The sequence below is a fragment of the Cladophialophora psammophila genome, assembly GCF_000585535.1.
Source record: "Cladophialophora psammophila CBS 110553 chromosome Unknown aczJe-supercont1.8, whole genome shotgun sequence".
In the NCBI taxonomy this organism is placed as follows: domain Eukaryota; kingdom Fungi; phylum Ascomycota; class Eurotiomycetes; order Chaetothyriales; family Herpotrichiellaceae; genus Cladophialophora; species Cladophialophora psammophila.
In genome coordinates, this window is record NW_006912929.1 from 583,450 (window position 1) to 599,521 (window position 16,072).

Below are 16,072 nucleotides of genomic sequence, written 5' to 3' on the forward strand. Positions count from 1 at the left end.
CTGATCACGCCATTCTGTGGGACAAGCACGTCTGAGCAGCCTTGCAGGTCGCAAGCCACCCACCACCCCTACGAGTTAGGAGCCCAGGAAAGAAGCATCTGGCCTTGGATCCGGTGCAAGCTCGGCGACGCTCACAATTTCACCGCCTCGATTTCTTAACGGGTCTGTCTCTGCCACGTGCAACTGCTTGAGTGACGACTCCAAGTTTGCAAGTCCATGGAACACAGTCTCCCATATAATAGGAGTGCCTCTGAAGCAGATATCGGCAACTGATCCCACCAGAGGAAAACGCAATGACCTGGTGGAAGTCGTCGCTACTTGTGCTACTCGTAGCCGCTGGGGGAGGTCTGGCCAAGGACTTCAGCAGCAGCAATGGGGCCAGATCGCAGCAACCTCTCGTCTCCGACCGACCCTCGAATGCCAGGCCGAACATCGTCTTCATATTGACAGATGACCAGGACCTTCATATGGACTCGCTGTCTTATATGCCTCGTGTGAAGGAGCATCTCATTGACCAGGGCACGTTTTTCAAACGCCACTATTGCACCATCGCCCTGTGCTGCCCGTCGCGGGTGAGTCTATGGACAGGCAGGGCAGCCCACAATACCAATGTCACCGATGTCAATCCCCCATATGGTTTGTTTTCTGTGTTGGCTCTAGAATTCTTGCACAGTCTCTAACTAGGAGCCTCCTTAGGCGGCTATCCAAAATTCGTCAGTCAAGGGTTCAATGAGGCATGGCTTCCAATCTGGCTCCAAGATGCCGGCTATAATACGTATTACACAGGGAAACTGTTCAATTCCCACAGTGTGAGAAACTATGACTCTCCATTTGTCAAAGGGTTTACAGGCTCCGACTTCCTTCTTGATCCTCACACCTATGAGTACCTGAACGCCAGTTTTCAACGCAATCAAGAGCTACCGGTGAGCCATGAGGGAGAGTATTCGACTGATGTCCTTGCCAGGAAGGCGTATGGGTTCTTAGAAAATGCTGTCTCTGAGCGGAAACCATTCTTTTTGGTAATCGCCCCCAATGCTCCCCACAGTAACGTCAAATTCGAGGAAAATTGGTTCAATGGTAGTGCCTCAGCTCACACGATCGTGACCACCCCTCCCATCCCGGCAGAGAGGCACAAATATCTGTTCCCGAACGCTGTCATCCCACGCACTCCAGGCTTCAATCCAGACGAGGTGAGTTGATACCCCTTGACCCTTTTGCAAGCTTCGAACTAAAGACTAGAACCTAGCCTCACGGCGTTTCCTGGGTTAGCAATCTGCCTAAGCAGAACCAGGCTAATGTTGATTTCAACGACGAGTTCTATCGTGACCGCCTACGTGCTCTCCAAGCGGTTGACGAGATAGTGGATGGTGTCATCGCTCGCTTGACAGAACATGATCTTCTCGAGAACACTTATGTTTTCTACTCGACCGACAACGGCTACCACATCGGCCAACACCGGCTGCAGCCGGGCAAAGAATGTGGCTATGAAGAAGACATCAATATACCATTGATTGTACGTGGTCCGGGGATACCAAGAGGAAGCTCCAGCGATCTTGTCACTTCCCATACCGACCTCGCGCCTACCTTCTTATCTCTTGCTGGTGGACAAACTCGACAAGATTTCGACGGCAGGGCTATCCCCTTGACCACCAATCAACTTGATGACAATTCTGACATTCGCGGAGAGCATGTGAACATTGAGTATTGGGGCTTTGCGCTTGCAGAGGGCAAGTACGGGAATGCGATGTACTGGAACAACACCTACAAGGGGCTCAGAGTGGTCGGCATCAACTATAATCTCTATTACAGTGTCTGGTGTAGCGGCGAACACGAGCTCTACGACTTGAGAGTATGCATTTTTCTCCCTTCCATTGATTATGATTCTCTATGAGACTTTTCCAGGACTGACACCACCCTCAGACCGATCCCTACGAGATGCATAATCTGTACAAATCGAATTATTCGTCAATTTTCCATTTTCCAGTCACAGAATCGGAGACTCGATCGACCACAACTACATTGCAGCATCTTATCTCTCGCCTCGACTCGCTCGTCATGGTCCTGAAGACATGCAAAGCACGGAGTTGTACTCACCCATGGGAAAGTCTCCATCCCGACGGCGATGTCGATAATCTACAAGATGCTCTTGATGCCCGTTACGATGACTTTTATGAGCTTCACCAGCAAAGAGTCCGGTTCGAAAAGTGCGAGAAGGGTTATATATTGGAAAGCGAAGGTCCGCGGCATGTCAAGGCATTTCCCCTTAGTGATATTGGACCCAGGGGAGGCGTGCAGTGGAGTGAGCTTGTATAGAATGTGATATCGCATAGAAGGGGCACAACAGAGGTATCCGGCTGATCGGCTCGGCACTCTACACATACATAAATTCGCCATCTATTAGACGAAGGCATTCGAGGACACTTGCCCCTGCTTGTGCCCACGTCAAATTGGCTTGTGGCGGAAATGCCCACAGAGACACCGAGACCGGGAGACGACTGCCATGCGCATTGAGGAGGTACATATGACTAGCGATGCTTGATGCTTGATACGTGCTCGCTTCGTGATCTTGCGTGATCACGAGGCGGATCCGTCCTTCGGCTGGCATCTCCCGTCAGCCTAGTACAACCTCGTATTTCGTGTCCTCCTGTTGACCGACCTTTTGGAATTCTCCAACGCGGAACTCTGGGTGGATATCGGTGTCGCTCGCACGCAGCGGGAGAAAACATGTTTTGTTTAGGTGACTCTCGCCCACGCGAGATCACGGTAATCGACTACAATGGGCGACATTGCTGCGGATGAGACGACGGCGCTGCTGGAGCATCATGCCGAGTCGTCGGACTTTGAGCAGCAGTCATACAGGACCTCATTGCGGCGACACTCGTCCGCCAACCTCCCTCCATATCACGAAGACCCTACGCCTGCGGCCGAACCCTCGTCGACGCTGACCATCTGGACAATTGTTCCTGTCTCCCTGCTTGGTTTGTCCGGAGAAGGAGCCCGCACATGGGTGAGACCACGGCCTGCTAATTTTGGCCCCAAGGTGTTTTCGTCGCCAACCTCGATGGCAGCCTGATCATCGCATCAAGCCAACAAATTGCCTCCGAGTTCAATGCTCTGTCAAGTGCGTCGTGGCTAGTCACCAGCTTCGTGCTTGCCCTTTGTGCCAGTCAACCCCTGGTAAGACACCCTCCCAAAGGCAACCCAGTCAAGCCTCTCCTGACCTGTGTCTCCAACCATAACAGTACGGGAAGTTGAGCGACATATTTGGCCGACGAAGTAACCTAAGCGTGTCCTATATTTTCTTCGCAGCAGGATGTTTCCTTTGGTGCGTGCCTCCAAGGTTTGAACGTGGCGAGCGTCCATGCTTACAATCCCGCAGCGGTATCGGTCAAGAATACTGGCATGTAGTTGCTGGGCGAGCCATATCGGGCATTGGAGGTGCTGGAATGACGGCGCTGGTGTCTATCATCATTGCTGGTGCGGCCGCTGTTCTTCTATCAATATACGACACTCATCTAACTCCTGCAGATGTGGTTCCCGTGAGAGAAGTCGCAAGCTGGCGGAGCTACGTCAACATCGCTGCTACGACAGGGCGAGCTGTTGGTGGTCCACTGGGTGGCTGGCTCTGCGACACAATCGGTTGGCGATGGTGCTTCTACGGCCAAGTGCCTCCCACGATCCTTGGACTCCTCCTCATCCTTTGGAAGTTGCCAAACAGAACGCGAAAATCAGTCAAACCTGTTGAAGAAGCTTCCTTCAGGCAAAAGCTCAGAAGGGTGGACATGGCGGGCGCTGTCACCCTGATCGCTACGATCATCAGCTTCCTTCTCGCCCTGGAATTCTTGAACGGGGATCTTCCGATTGCCTACACCGTTGTCCCCACGGTTCTTTGCCTGGCGTTGACGACTCTCTTCTACCTGACCGAGAGCCGATGGGCCAAAGAACCGATCCTGCCCATCGAGCTTCTCACCAGCCGAGCAACCCTGACGGCATATCTCCTGGCGGGTCTGCAGATGACAGCCCAATTCAGCCTCTTCTACTCGGTCCCCATATATTTCCAAATCATTTCAGGCTCGAGCGTCGGCGACGCTGGGCTCCGCCTTGTCCCAGCCGTCGTGGGCAACGCTACCGCAGGCCTGTTGGCAGGTTACACCATTTTAAAGACTGGTAAATACAAGCTTCTTACCCTCCTCGGCAACGCGGGAGGGTGTCTGGGCTATCTGGTGGTTCTCCTCCGCTGGCGTGGCGCAATTCACCCGGCAGAAACGCTGTACTTGTTTCTCGGTGGCTTTGCCTCGGGCACGAACCAGTCGACGACGTTCATCCACCTCGCAGCGAGTCTGGAACAGAGCGAGATGGCCATCGCCGGCACGACCCTGTATCTGTGCCACAACTTGTTTCTTCTGATTGGCATCCAATTTTCCACCGCCCTTCTTCACGCTCGGCTGAGAATCAGTCTAGAATCCGGCCTGGAGGGTGTCAAACACAAGTCAAAAGTATGTGTTGTATTACTATCTTGTTGCTAACATGGATTCATCCCGCCCCATCCGACACATACTTCCCTCCCGTTCTTACCCTTAGCTTTTATTGAGACAACAAAATAGTCGCCGGGTCTGACTAACACAATCTCACATCGGAATGTAGATTATCGAGTCCGCCGTCTCCAGCGTCGATTCCATCCGGCACCTACCGCCACGGATCAGAGATATAGTCGTGCGAGCCTACATCGATGGCTTGAGCTGTACCTACGGTAAATGAATTACCCCCCTTCTCCCTCAAACCCACCCATCCCGTCTGGAGAAGGAAAACAGGAAAACAGGCCACGAAGCTAGTTCTGAGAAAACCTCTCGACTAATATATCGACTGAAATACAGCCATGTCCTTAGCTTTTGCTTTCTTGGGATTGTTGGTCGCAATCACGATGAGGGAAAAGAGATTATAGATCGGGCAAGAATGATTCCAAAGAAAAGAAGAGGGGCGCGGTTTCACCAAAAAAAAAAAAAAAACGAAAAGTCATCAGGAACGGATTATATAGGCTGACTTCTCGAGACCCAAAAAAGAGGTGCGATGGGCACTAAATTTGAGAGGCTCTGACTGAAAGCACAACCTGACAACGAGAAGACGAACAAGGACGGATCCGGGAAATGTATAGATTGACAGACAATCACGATGCACAATGCACAATGCACAATGCACGGACGAACGGTCCACAAATCACGCGGAAGGGCTCGAGAGGTAATATCCATTCATTTGCTCCGTATATGCTCTATATCTAAAACCCCGAGCCCCGAGCATGGAGCTAAGAGCTGAGGGCGAAAGCAGTTCTATCGTGGACACTAGAGCCAGCAAATATACCCCTCTGTCGAGCAATGGACGGCGGATTTTTTATGTCCGTTTCCCCCCTTCGCCTCCGCTTCAAGCCATGGACGAACTCGTCAAACAAACAAACGGAATCGCTCAGCAGGGGATCTATCGTCTACACAGGATGGCATTCCCCACTACGCACAAGGCAAGGCCAGGGGAGTCGCTCCAAGGGCGCAACTTCAACTAGCCAGACGGGGTGGTTCTTCAATGAGCGAATCTGAAATCCAGCCTCTTGTTCCCCTTATCGTCGGTGGTGCGGAGGTATTCGAGCCTCTCTTCGCGGGTCATGGCGTTCCAGAGGGCGTCCCTCTCGGCGTTTTTGCGGACGTAGTAGATCTTTGCGCCGATGAAGACCACGATGTTCCAGGCCAAGACGCCCAGCAGGGCCTTGTTGCCCGTGTAGTAGTACGGCGCGTCGGCCTGGCGGTAGATCTGCGACGAGAAGATGTTGGACGTCTGCACGGCCATGTTGTACAGCGAGGAGCCGACGGTGCGGGTACGCACGGACCCGGCGTTGCGCGACGTCAGCGCCACGAGGATCGCGTGCACGTAGGGATAGCCCACCAAGAGGGTTGAGAGCGTCCACTTGGACCAGTTGGAGCCGTGGAAGTGCGGTGGTAGCGTGACCAGGGCAATGAGGAGCGGGAGAGACCAGATCTGCGAAATCACCCCGAGCAGGAGTCGCTGGTTCAGCTTTTCCGACACCCATGTCCAGAACAGCAGCTGGATGATGAAGAGGGTGTAGGCGGGGATCGTCAGCAGGTTGGTCTCGAAGGTGTCGAATCCCAAAGTCTTGCAGGTCAAAGTGATGTATGCCTGGGGAGGTGTGCTCGGTATGGTCCACGATAGACCGATGAGGTAGATCGGCCACATATCATAGTCGGTGAGGGCTGCCCAGAAGAGGTCGAAGCTGAGACCTTGGCGGTTATGCATGGTCGCTTTGCCGGGGTCATCCCGCAGGATACGTGTGACCATGATGGTTTCTTCTCGCTCCGTGAACCAGCCTTTCTTTGGTCGTAGAAGCCCTTTTGTCCAAATCTTCTTCCTGCCGCTACGGGCAGCAGCGTTACGAGCGGTCTGAGTCGGTGAGGCCGGCAGGTATAGCCAGGTTAGAATACCAATCAAGCCAGTGAGGGCGCCTTCTATGGCAAATAGATATCTCCACCCGGAGATCCCGCCGTGTCCCCGGAGATGGAGGATACCATAGGCAAGGAAAGCTCCAACGATTTGGGTAGATTGGTAAGAGGTCCAAAACCAGCTCAAACGTTTCGGAAGTTCGGCGTTTGTGAAAAAGTAACTGAGGTACAGGATGGTATCGGGAATGAAACCTCCCTCGATAAGGCCGAGGAGGAAACGGCAGATGTAGAAGCTTGTTTTCCCAGACAGCGCAGCCTGTGACGCTGCAACTGCACTCCAAGCCACCATCTGAATGGGGATCCAGGTATCTGGGCCAAGCTTCTTGCTGACAAGCTGAGACGGGAGCTCTGCAAACAAGAAGGAGCAGTAGAATATCGTCATGCCGTTATTGTAATTGTTGGTGTTCATACCGAGATCCTCTACCCGCTCGTCAGTACATAGTAGATGTCTCATAGGGATGACCTCCATACTTAGCATGTTGTCAGATAACGCCTGCGTGATATTGCCTCGATCGAGTTGAAGTGCGAAGAACATGATGCAAGCAGGAAGCGCAATTCGCCAGTCGAGCTAACAGCCGGGTGTCAGTTGGGGGCTGCAACGGGGATTCTGTGTCATGTGCGAGACATACTTTCCGGACCAAAGCTTTTTCCTCTGCCTGAGTCCATTCAGCCGAGGGATCGAAACGATGTGTGCCTTCAAATCCTTCAATGGGTTTGTAAATTTCCGTTGCCTCGGGAGCCTCGTAGACGTTGTTCACGTTCTTGACGAGCGAGGGGTCAGTCGGCTCTAGAGACGACGTCTCTGAGTCCAGCTCGACGTCCACGTCGACAGAGACATGGCTGATATCCTTGCCGCCGAGCTGCCACCACTTGCGTGGTTTTACCCTCCTTGTTTCTTCTTTATTCCTTTCAACCGTGGATGGAATCACCTCGGACTCAATTGATTTGTCCATTGTTACTTCAAGGCTTGGATAGACCCCGAGAGGGTTGCAATGTGACAATTTTCAAGACAGGGGACTAGGGCGCGGCAGATGGGTTATATAGAATATGAACCACTTTCTTCCGCCACCTCTCGGATGGGAATACCTTTCAGCGTTGTAGCCTTTCGGCGAGGTACGGGCTGCAGAGACGAGTTCTAGACGACGCGAGCTCCGGTGTTTCTACCTTTTTTCTTTTCCTGAGACCATTGCCACACCAAGCTGGACCCTAGTGGATGGTGTAGTCAAATCGTGGGAAGATTGCGTGATTGGAAACATGTCCTGCTAGGGCTGTACCTTGCCATTCATGAAGTGGTCAGCCAGTGGTTCTCGGCCAGTATGCTGCGACGTCCATTCGCCCTCGAGAATGCTGCCGCTCCGGCCATGTGCCGCTCCATCTGACTATACTTGGCGTCCCAGGCTTGTCGATCCAATGTAGTCGCGCAGAAGCTGCAGCTGGCAGCTGTGTTGCAGGACTGTTTATTCCAGTACCTTAGCGGGGGAGACACGTTCAACTTGCAGCCATCCTGCAGGTCAGACATTAAAGTTCATGGTACGACGTGTACCAAAGCCGGCCACGCAAAGGCTTCAAAGACAGGAAACCGACATCTTTAGATTGACTTCCACATGCTTGGTTCGCTAAACTGTTGAAGAAGCACACGACGTGGTGGAGATAGGGTTTGCGAGGAAAGTAACGATTGGTGGAGAGAGACTGCAAGCTTGATGTTGAAGGGCAACCGACATCTTGGACGGACAAAGCACGCCATCACGGGCATTCTGACACCTTTTTCACTCCACTCTTGGGCTGGTCGAGTCTTATTCCAGGGCCCCGTGGGTGCATCTCGTACTGCCCTTTGCAAAGGACGACAACATTGACTTATCTTATTGGTCCTCTGTTCCAAGGCAGTTGCCCTTATCATTCCCGCCAAGTCGTTTTCCACGATGTCGATTGCGAGGTGAGAGGAGTTCGCGCGCTGATTCACTGCCCCGTGTATGTCGGAACACAGTCGCGAGCTCGTGTAATATGCTAGAGATTCTGAAATGACCCGTGTATCAAGTTAGGAGTGTAGCAGTAAGCGGAAAGACGCGACATAGAAACGAGAGACGTCAAGACGAAGTTGAAGCCAAGCCTCACGTGATGCACCCCAATCTCAACGTGTCGCAATCTGCACAGTTTGTCACCTCTTAATACAACAACCGTCCCGAGAGAGAAGAGTCTGTTGCGACAATGGGGTCCTTAGCTCAGGCGGAGCCAGCCCGTATGCGAAATTCTGGCTTCGTTTTCTCCCGAAGTCCTCGAGCGGCGTTGCTTCAACTGGTCCGATACGAGCAGTTGAATTCTTTTCAAGCACAAAGCAATGCGTGACCCCTTGCCAATTTGCGCCATTCCCGCTTGAAATGGTGTGAGCACCGCGGTTACGTGGGACAGCAGCTACCATGGAGATGAGCCCAGAGACCCCGCAGATTGCGGAATCAAGACGACTAAGCAGATAGGACAGCCATCGCGTCTAGCACTGCACTTGTGGCATCATCTATCGCAACTTGCAGTGTGCCTGTATCTGAAGAGGTTTAACGCTGATGCCAAAGGACTATATAACTGTGCTGCGCACGACGCTCAGAGAATCGATAGTTTACTACAAGAGCCAAAGGAATTGACGACAGTTCTTTTTATTTGATCTCCTTCAATATGGCGCCTTCCGCTATCGAGTTGGACATTCCTCAACAAGACTACATCAAACAGAAGACCCTGTTCGGAAGGGAACCTTTAAAATCGTCTGGCTCTCTCGACCAGTTTAAATCCATTGATCTCACTCCCGTTATTGGTACGGAGTTCCCTGAAGCGAATCTGGTCGAGTGGTTGAATTCACCAAAATCCGACGAGCTTCTCCGCGATCTCGCAATTAAAAGTAAGCCCATTCGGGCCTATCTTCGGGTGAAGTCATTCTTATCATGTCAGTATCTGAGCGCGGAGTCGTCTTCTTTCGGAAACAAGACAATCTCACAAACGACATACAGAAACAGCTCATCCAGCGACTCGGTGAGCTGACCGGAAAGCCGGAGTCTTCGAAACTCCATATTCATCCTATCTTGAACTCTGAAAGAGAGCTGGGAGGCAGTGATCCAGAGATCAGCACTATCAGTTCCGTCCAACATGACAAACTCTATAAAAAGACGCCATACGATCAGAGCAAGAAGATCCAGGGCAGTGCGCAATGGCATAGCGACATAGCATTTGAGCCAGTCCCCGCGGATTACACTTCTCTTCGACTCACCCAACTGCCTCGCACGGGTGGAGGTCAGTCGTACTTTCACCTTGAAAAGGGCGATGATTACTCACTTACAACACACCAGATACTTTATGGGCTTCGGGTTATGAGATTTATGATCGAATCAGCGAGCCCTACCAGCAATTCCTCGAAACATTGACCGCTACATTCGCTCAACCAGCGTTCAATGAAGTTGCTGACAAAGGAGGCTTCCAGCTCTATACCAAAGAAAGAGGGTCGCCGGAAAATGTCGGGGGCGAACTGAAGGCCATTCACCCTGTAGTTCGAACTAACCCGGTGACGGGATGGAAGAGCATTTTTCCTGTGGGTGGCCATGTCCGCCACATCAACGGATTGACCGAGCAGGAGAGCAAGAACCTCCTCGACTGGTTTCTGGATCTCGTGTACAAGAACCATGATCTTCAGGTCCGGTTCAAGTGGGAAAATCCAAATGACATTGGTGAGTGAACATGGACACCGTGGGAAATCGAATTCTGACAGGGAGCCAGCTATCTGGGACAACCGTAGCGTGTTCCACTCTGCGACCTATGACTATCGCGGTGAAGGAGACCGCTTTGGAAACAGGGCAGTTGGTCTGGGGGAGAAGCCTTACTTTGATCCCCACAGTACATCAAGAAGAGCGGCACTAGGGAAACTAGACACCAATTAGATCTAGCAGATTGCGCCTTACAATCAATAGAAGGACATTAGACATGTCCATCTGAGTTAATCATGCTCTCCCGAACTCGATGAACGACAACAAATATATTGATATGCTTTTCCATTTTTTTGGCGGAGTCTGGAATTTTCCCGCTAGCTACGCCCTCGCCATGGAATCTGCGAGTAAGAGTCACCAAGCGATCAGACCCTCAAATAACAATATGTAGGCTGAATGTCGCGCTGGGACGAGGCGCTCACGTGGTGCAGTAAGGGCAGTCACGAACCCAGCCGGTCAAAATCCGGGGGGCAGGTTGCTGCAGATGATTCGGAGGGTAGAGGGTCGACGAGATGGAAGGACTGAAGGAGGGAAGGGCGGCGGCTCGTTGGTGGCTTGACTTGCTGTAAGGAGAGAGATCACTGGAGAGGAGGGACCGGGTAGAAAGTTGAGCTCGGTCTCTATCGGGCAGTACAAGGAGTGTTAATTGCAAAGCGGTTACCCAAAGCTTGGATGGAAAAAAAAAAAGAAGGTAGCGAACGGGGCGTCCGGGCATCTAAAGAGATTCAAAGACTGGCCAAAGCCGCCAGGGAACCGTCTTCTCAATAAACCATATCCCGGCGGGGTGAACCAACCTGGGTGATGAAATCTGGTCCAGGTACTTCGAGTTTCGACGCTTCGCACTCGCCATATAGCACGCCGTGCGATAGTTCAAGCGTTTTCGGATCACTCTAGCGCATTCTTCTGGATATAAGGACTCTTTTGAGACCATATATTGAACCTCGATAGTTTTGCCAGCTTCACAATTGAGCAGTCTTTCGCAATGGTCATCAACTCACCCATGTTCGTTGAATAGCTTGGCAGCAATCCTCAGACCGCCTTTGGCGAACATAGATACAATTACCGCCGTACAATATACTCTTTTCAGCTGATAGCCGGGCTGTCGACTCGAGCGCTAGGATCTGGCCATGGCCTAGATGCACAGGAGCCGGCTCATGGGGGTGTTGCACAACTTTAAGCTTCATACCCGCAATTTCGAATGTCTCCCTCATCTTCTCCTTCTGGGATTCAACGTCAGTCGCGGGCGTCGGTGGTGGATCACGAGTAGGGGGGGAAGAACTGCGACAAGAGGTCTTCCAACCCTGCCAGTAAATGTATATGAGATAGTCAAACGAGGCCCTAATTGTATATTTAGCACCACATGGGCGACTGGGTCGAATTTGCGATACTTACCAGTTGACGCAGCCGCAGAAGGTGGCAAAACCATTGGCGCTTGATACACCATTGTGAGTCTTCTCCATTTCGGTGTCAAGATTCGAGCTCACCATGATGAGGCCGATGAAGCCCAAAAACCAGAAGAAAGAGACCGCTGCTTCAGCACCAATGCGCAGGAGGATCGGGAGACTGTGGCCGTGGCGGGTGATTTTCAGAAGGAAGCCTTCTACCAAGCCGACAAAGAGCGGGAAAGGGATTGTAGATCCGGGCTAGAGAAGAGACACACAGGTCAGATCATCTGGGTCGAATCTGGTAAGGTGAACTTTATACCGGAATCAGAACATAGGTCCACCATCCTCTCTGCAATTTGTCTTCATGCTTGGTAGAGACATAGTTGGCAATGGTAAGGACGAGAACCAGCATAGTACTCAGAGCCAGGATGGCGCGGAGAAGAGATACTCTTCGTAAAGGCCTCTCTCTCTTTGGTTCTTTCTTCTCCTGGCGTGGTGGCTCAGTAGAACGGGAATTAGAAAGTTCTCCACGAAATCTAAAGAAGGTTATTCTCAACCAAGAGATCGCCATCCTTGCTGTTATCAGCGAGGAGCTGTCAACAATGGAGGATGAGGCGAATGGTCCTCGAATTCCAGAGTCGCCATGGACGAACAACTATATCTTTGTCTCGACATCGTGCTTGATAGGAGGCAGCCTGTTTGGACTGGTATCTCTGGAGCATGGAGTAATCTTGATGAAACAAGGGTACAAGGTGCTGTTGCCAACTGTGGCGGAGGGTATCAATAGAGAGCTGAAGAGGCGGCCCTTCGCGAGGTTCTGGACCTTAAAACATGCATCTACATACTGGTCGAACACAGGGGTAGAGTTGTGAGCCATTTTGTGTTGGGCTGAAATGGAATCAACAACGTCGTCAAGCCATTGCTAGCGAGACAATGGCTTCGTGGCGTCGAAGGTGGCCAAGTGCAATCTCCTTCGCAACGCGACAGCCTTACCAGCAGTCTAGGAGAGGGGGAATGTACTCGGCATGCAAAGGAGCTTTTCTGACCGAAGAGTATTTTCCATGTACCTCGTACCTCATGTCGTTGAAAAAATGACGGCATTCAAATTAGGGGTGGGCTTTTGGCTAGAATCCCAAGTACATGGCGCTTGTCTAGTCTTATTCAGCCTTGTCCCCATATAACCCTCCTCCAGGGGCTCATGTCCGTAGAAGTTGGTTGCCTCTTTTATAACGGATCGGGATTGTCGTTCCCGTCCGTGCCTATTACCAGGCCAAACTTCTATAAAATCCTTTGTCAACTTTTCGCGCCGCCTATTCACTGGAAACCTCTCTGACCACCTCAATGCCATCGAACCGCAAATGGGCACGGAGTTGCCTGCGCAGGAGGAAGGCTACGATGATGGTAGACGAGTCTCCTACAGATGCAGTGGTTGCGGACCTCCTGGACTGCTCCGAGCAGAACTCCCAACCAAAGACACGAGGAGAAGGTAAGGCCGCCTCGTGGATTCCTTCCCACGGCTTTCGTCCAGCAGACCATTCATATTCTGACCACCACACATAGCATCCAGAAGCGCCTCAGTGGAAACGAGCCAGATCTCGCAGTCATGTGGTGTTGCCACTGTTCCTCCATCTAACACAAGGGGCTTTAATCAATCTTTACTTGATGGAAGCGGCTCAAGGACTACTAACGAAGCTCAGAGCTCCACGAGTGTTCGTTCAGGCAGAATCTCTCATTCATCTTCGTTTTCAACGCCTCATGCCTCAAATGTGAAGCCTTACGAGTACAGGTTACTCGAACCGGGCCAGATTCGCTTGGTAGAGATACTGCCAGGGACTGGGTCGAGGGCGGCACTTCAGGTCAAGATTAAACATGTACACCTCTCGCACGCTACCCGAGTTCTCAGATTTACTGCAATCTCCTACGTCTGGGGCAATGTCAACGACACCCGGACTGTCGCTGTTATCAACTCAGAGTCTTTAGGTGGTCAAAGCCAGCTACGGATAACTGCCAATCTTCATCACGCTCTTTGTCAAGCTCAGAAATTTGGTGCTCCGGTCTGGGCCGATGGGATCTGCATCAACCAAAACGCCAAATCGGGGGCTTTTCTCAGGGGAGAAGGAACAACAGGTGAAGATGATGGGGCAGATTTACAGCGGTGCCCATATGGTGTTGGCGGATCTCGGCCCGGAAGACGAATACACAGAAACTGCTTTGAAGATGGTGAAGGCAATAAAAGATGCCATAGATATGATGACCGCCGAGAAACGAAGCAAGCCTCTGCTTGATCCAAACGAATTTCCGCGTTACGGACTGCCTCGTCCAAACGATCGATAGTGGGCGGCATGGGTGAAGTTGCTGGCGCGTCCTTGGTTCCGCCGCATGTGGATTATCCAAGAATTTGTCATGGCAAGGAAAGGTTTCATGACACTGGGACAATCGGTTGTAGATCACGATCTCAGCACCCTTGCAAAGTTGATTGATATATCTGAATCGCTTGGATTTGGTGAAACGAACCGCAGGCGAGGGCCAGGGTACAGCGATGAAGAGAAGTTGGCTGCAAAGAACACCTCGGAAACCTACGGCAAGATATACGCATGGCGTCAGTTGATGCATGAAGACCGGAAACAAATCAACTTCCTCACCGCCATCCCTGTCACGATGAGATATCAGATGACCAATCCGGTTGATCGGTATTATGCTCTGTTGGGAATCTGTGGGCAAGATCGATCGTCAGATCCCAGACTTGCCGTCAGCTATTCAGAGCCTGAAGCTGATGTACAACGCCGCTTCACAAGGCACATGATTGAAGAAAGCTGCCGTGATGCCGTGATCCTGATTGCAAATTGTGGAGGGCAAAGGCCAGAATTTTCGTCCTGGTGCCCAGACTGGAGCCGGGGCAACCACGCACCAGTGCCCGTGGCTGTTTCAATGGAGGACGGAGCCCATACTGCGCCTACAACGACCACAGATTGCTGTCAACATGAATTTTTGTATCATGCGGGTGGCAGATCTTTGCCAGACATCAAGTTCAGCAACGATGGGAATTGCTTGATACTCCGAGGTAGCCAGGTGGACGAAGTCGACAATGGTGTGGGAACTCCGTTCAGCACGACATGGAGGCTCGAGGCTGAACCAACACGCAATCGGCTATTGAAGGATTGGCACGACGGGACACTTGAGGCCCTTCGCCGATATTTCGACATCTCGATCCTGTCTGGGAAGCCGTTTGGGATCCGCCACCCGTGCATTGCCGCATACAAGGACGGTTTTGCTCGTGCAGTGACAGGTGCAACCCCAGAGCAGTGCAACTCGCCTGTCGTATACGGAGCCCTGGGGTTCGAATACGCCGTCCTCAAGGAGGGAGAGGATGGCGGAAACTACTTCTCTCCTTCGCCGCTGAGACTCAACTTTTCAATCTCGAGGGTAAAGTCAAGAAACTCGGTGGGATGTATCCGCCTCGCCTACCATCATGCATGTGCAAGGTGGAGAAGTTGCTTTGGCGACAAAAGTCGAGGCTCGGGGAAATATTGTGATGTAGGGTTCGGCTGCCTAGCGACAGCATTCATTCTTGACCCTGTGTAAGCCTATACAGGCCTGCGAGTGGCCAGGCCGACATTTGCTCTATTGCGGCGAGAGTTCTCGCGCCGCGCTCGGCCATGTTGCCCGGATTTTTTGGCCTTTCTCCCCCTGACTGTACAAGGTATGACTGAGCTCCTGACAAGACGCCAACGAACCAGCCAAAACCCGCTGTCGATATCAACGCCATCCCCACAACGCCGTGGGTTTTACGATGGCTTGCAAGTCTTTCACGCTGAGAACGGCACTACCCCATATTCAAGAACTTAGGTAGCGAGCGTGGGGAGATTTTGCTGCTTATTAAGTATAGCATGTGCGCAAGTCGAGTAGAATCTGCACAATTGAATCCAGAGAGAGGACTACCGCTGCATTCAATGCCTCACCGTTCCGTGGGCTATCGGTCCAGCCTCGCGGCTCGCGAGACCGACCACCTGGAAAAGACCATTATGAAAGGTAGGCCAAAAAAACAATCAACAGTCAGGATTCCCAACTGGTCACCCACGTTGGTACTAACTGACCGGCACATGGCTTAAGTACGGCTGAGCGGACGGGAAGTCCTGCTTTCCATGTCCTATGGTCGATTGCGGGAGATTATCGAGGAAATACAATATATCCAGGGCTACCAACGAGTGAATTAAATAGTTTCGTGGTGTGATTTCGAGAAGGGGGGTTGATATTCAAGGAATCCCAGAACTGAATAGTACAGGACCTACTCAGTAGATACTACCTGGATTACTCGCGAACGAAAAAGACTGCACTGTCGGGGAAAAGAAGCTTCTACATCTGCCATTTCCTCCTCGGCGTTATCGAGGGAGGGTTTATTCTCATCCCATGTATCTCCCTTTGGCTATTCAGTGCACCCATGAGCACA

The 16,072-nt window shown here is 51.8% G+C and overlaps 6 protein-coding genes across 6 annotated transcripts; 5 read left to right on the top strand and 1 right to left on the bottom strand.

Moving 5' to 3' along the window:
• Positions 1-293: 293 nt before the first annotated feature.
• Positions 294-2,313, top strand: A1O5_05844 (arylsulfatase; the record flags this gene model as incomplete). Its single annotated transcript, XM_007746442.1, has 4 exons — positions 294-636; positions 697-1,190; positions 1,247-1,849; positions 1,921-2,313. The coding sequence occupies 4 exons, from the start codon at positions 294-296 to the stop codon at positions 2,311-2,313; spliced, it is 1,833 nt and encodes a 610-aa protein (XP_007744632.1).
• Positions 2,314-2,776: 463 nt separating this feature from the next.
• Positions 2,777-4,758, top strand: A1O5_05845 (uncharacterized protein; the record flags this gene model as incomplete). Its single annotated transcript, XM_007746443.1, has 5 exons — positions 2,777-2,978; positions 3,041-3,177; positions 3,243-3,325; positions 3,380-4,496; positions 4,645-4,758. 5 exons carry the CDS (start codon positions 2,777-2,779, stop codon positions 4,756-4,758), a joined length of 1,653 nt encoding a protein of 550 aa, XP_007744633.1.
• Positions 4,759-5,568: 810 nt separating this feature from the next.
• A1O5_05846 (uncharacterized protein) lies at positions 5,569-7,453 on the bottom strand (the record flags this gene model as incomplete). The annotated part of the gene is made up of 3 exons (XM_007746444.1): positions 5,569-6,920; positions 6,972-7,068; positions 7,130-7,453. The coding sequence occupies 3 exons, from the start codon at positions 7,451-7,453 to the stop codon at positions 5,569-5,571; spliced, it is 1,773 nt and encodes a 590-aa protein (XP_007744634.1).
• A 1,711-nt stretch (positions 7,454-9,164) lies between these two features.
• A1O5_05847 (uncharacterized protein) lies at positions 9,165-10,414 on the top strand (the record flags this gene model as incomplete). Its single annotated transcript, XM_007746445.1, has 4 exons — positions 9,165-9,384; positions 9,435-9,773; positions 9,830-10,204; positions 10,254-10,414. The coding sequence occupies 4 exons, from the start codon at positions 9,165-9,167 to the stop codon at positions 10,412-10,414; spliced, it is 1,095 nt and encodes a 364-aa protein (XP_007744635.1).
• Positions 10,415-13,400: 2,986 nt separating this feature from the next.
• A1O5_05848 (uncharacterized protein) lies at positions 13,401-13,812 on the top strand (the record flags this gene model as incomplete). The annotated part of the gene is made up of 1 exon (XM_007746446.1): positions 13,401-13,812. A coding segment is annotated over one exon (411 nt), but the record flags the coding sequence as incomplete, so codon positions are not given.
• Positions 13,813-14,004: 192 nt separating this feature from the next.
• Positions 14,005-15,207, top strand: A1O5_05849 (uncharacterized protein; the record flags this gene model as incomplete). Its single annotated transcript, XM_007746447.1, has 1 exon — positions 14,005-15,207. The coding sequence occupies one exon, from the start codon at positions 14,005-14,007 to the stop codon at positions 15,205-15,207; it is 1,203 nt and encodes a 400-aa protein (XP_007744637.1).
• Positions 15,208-16,072: the final 865 nt, after the last annotated feature.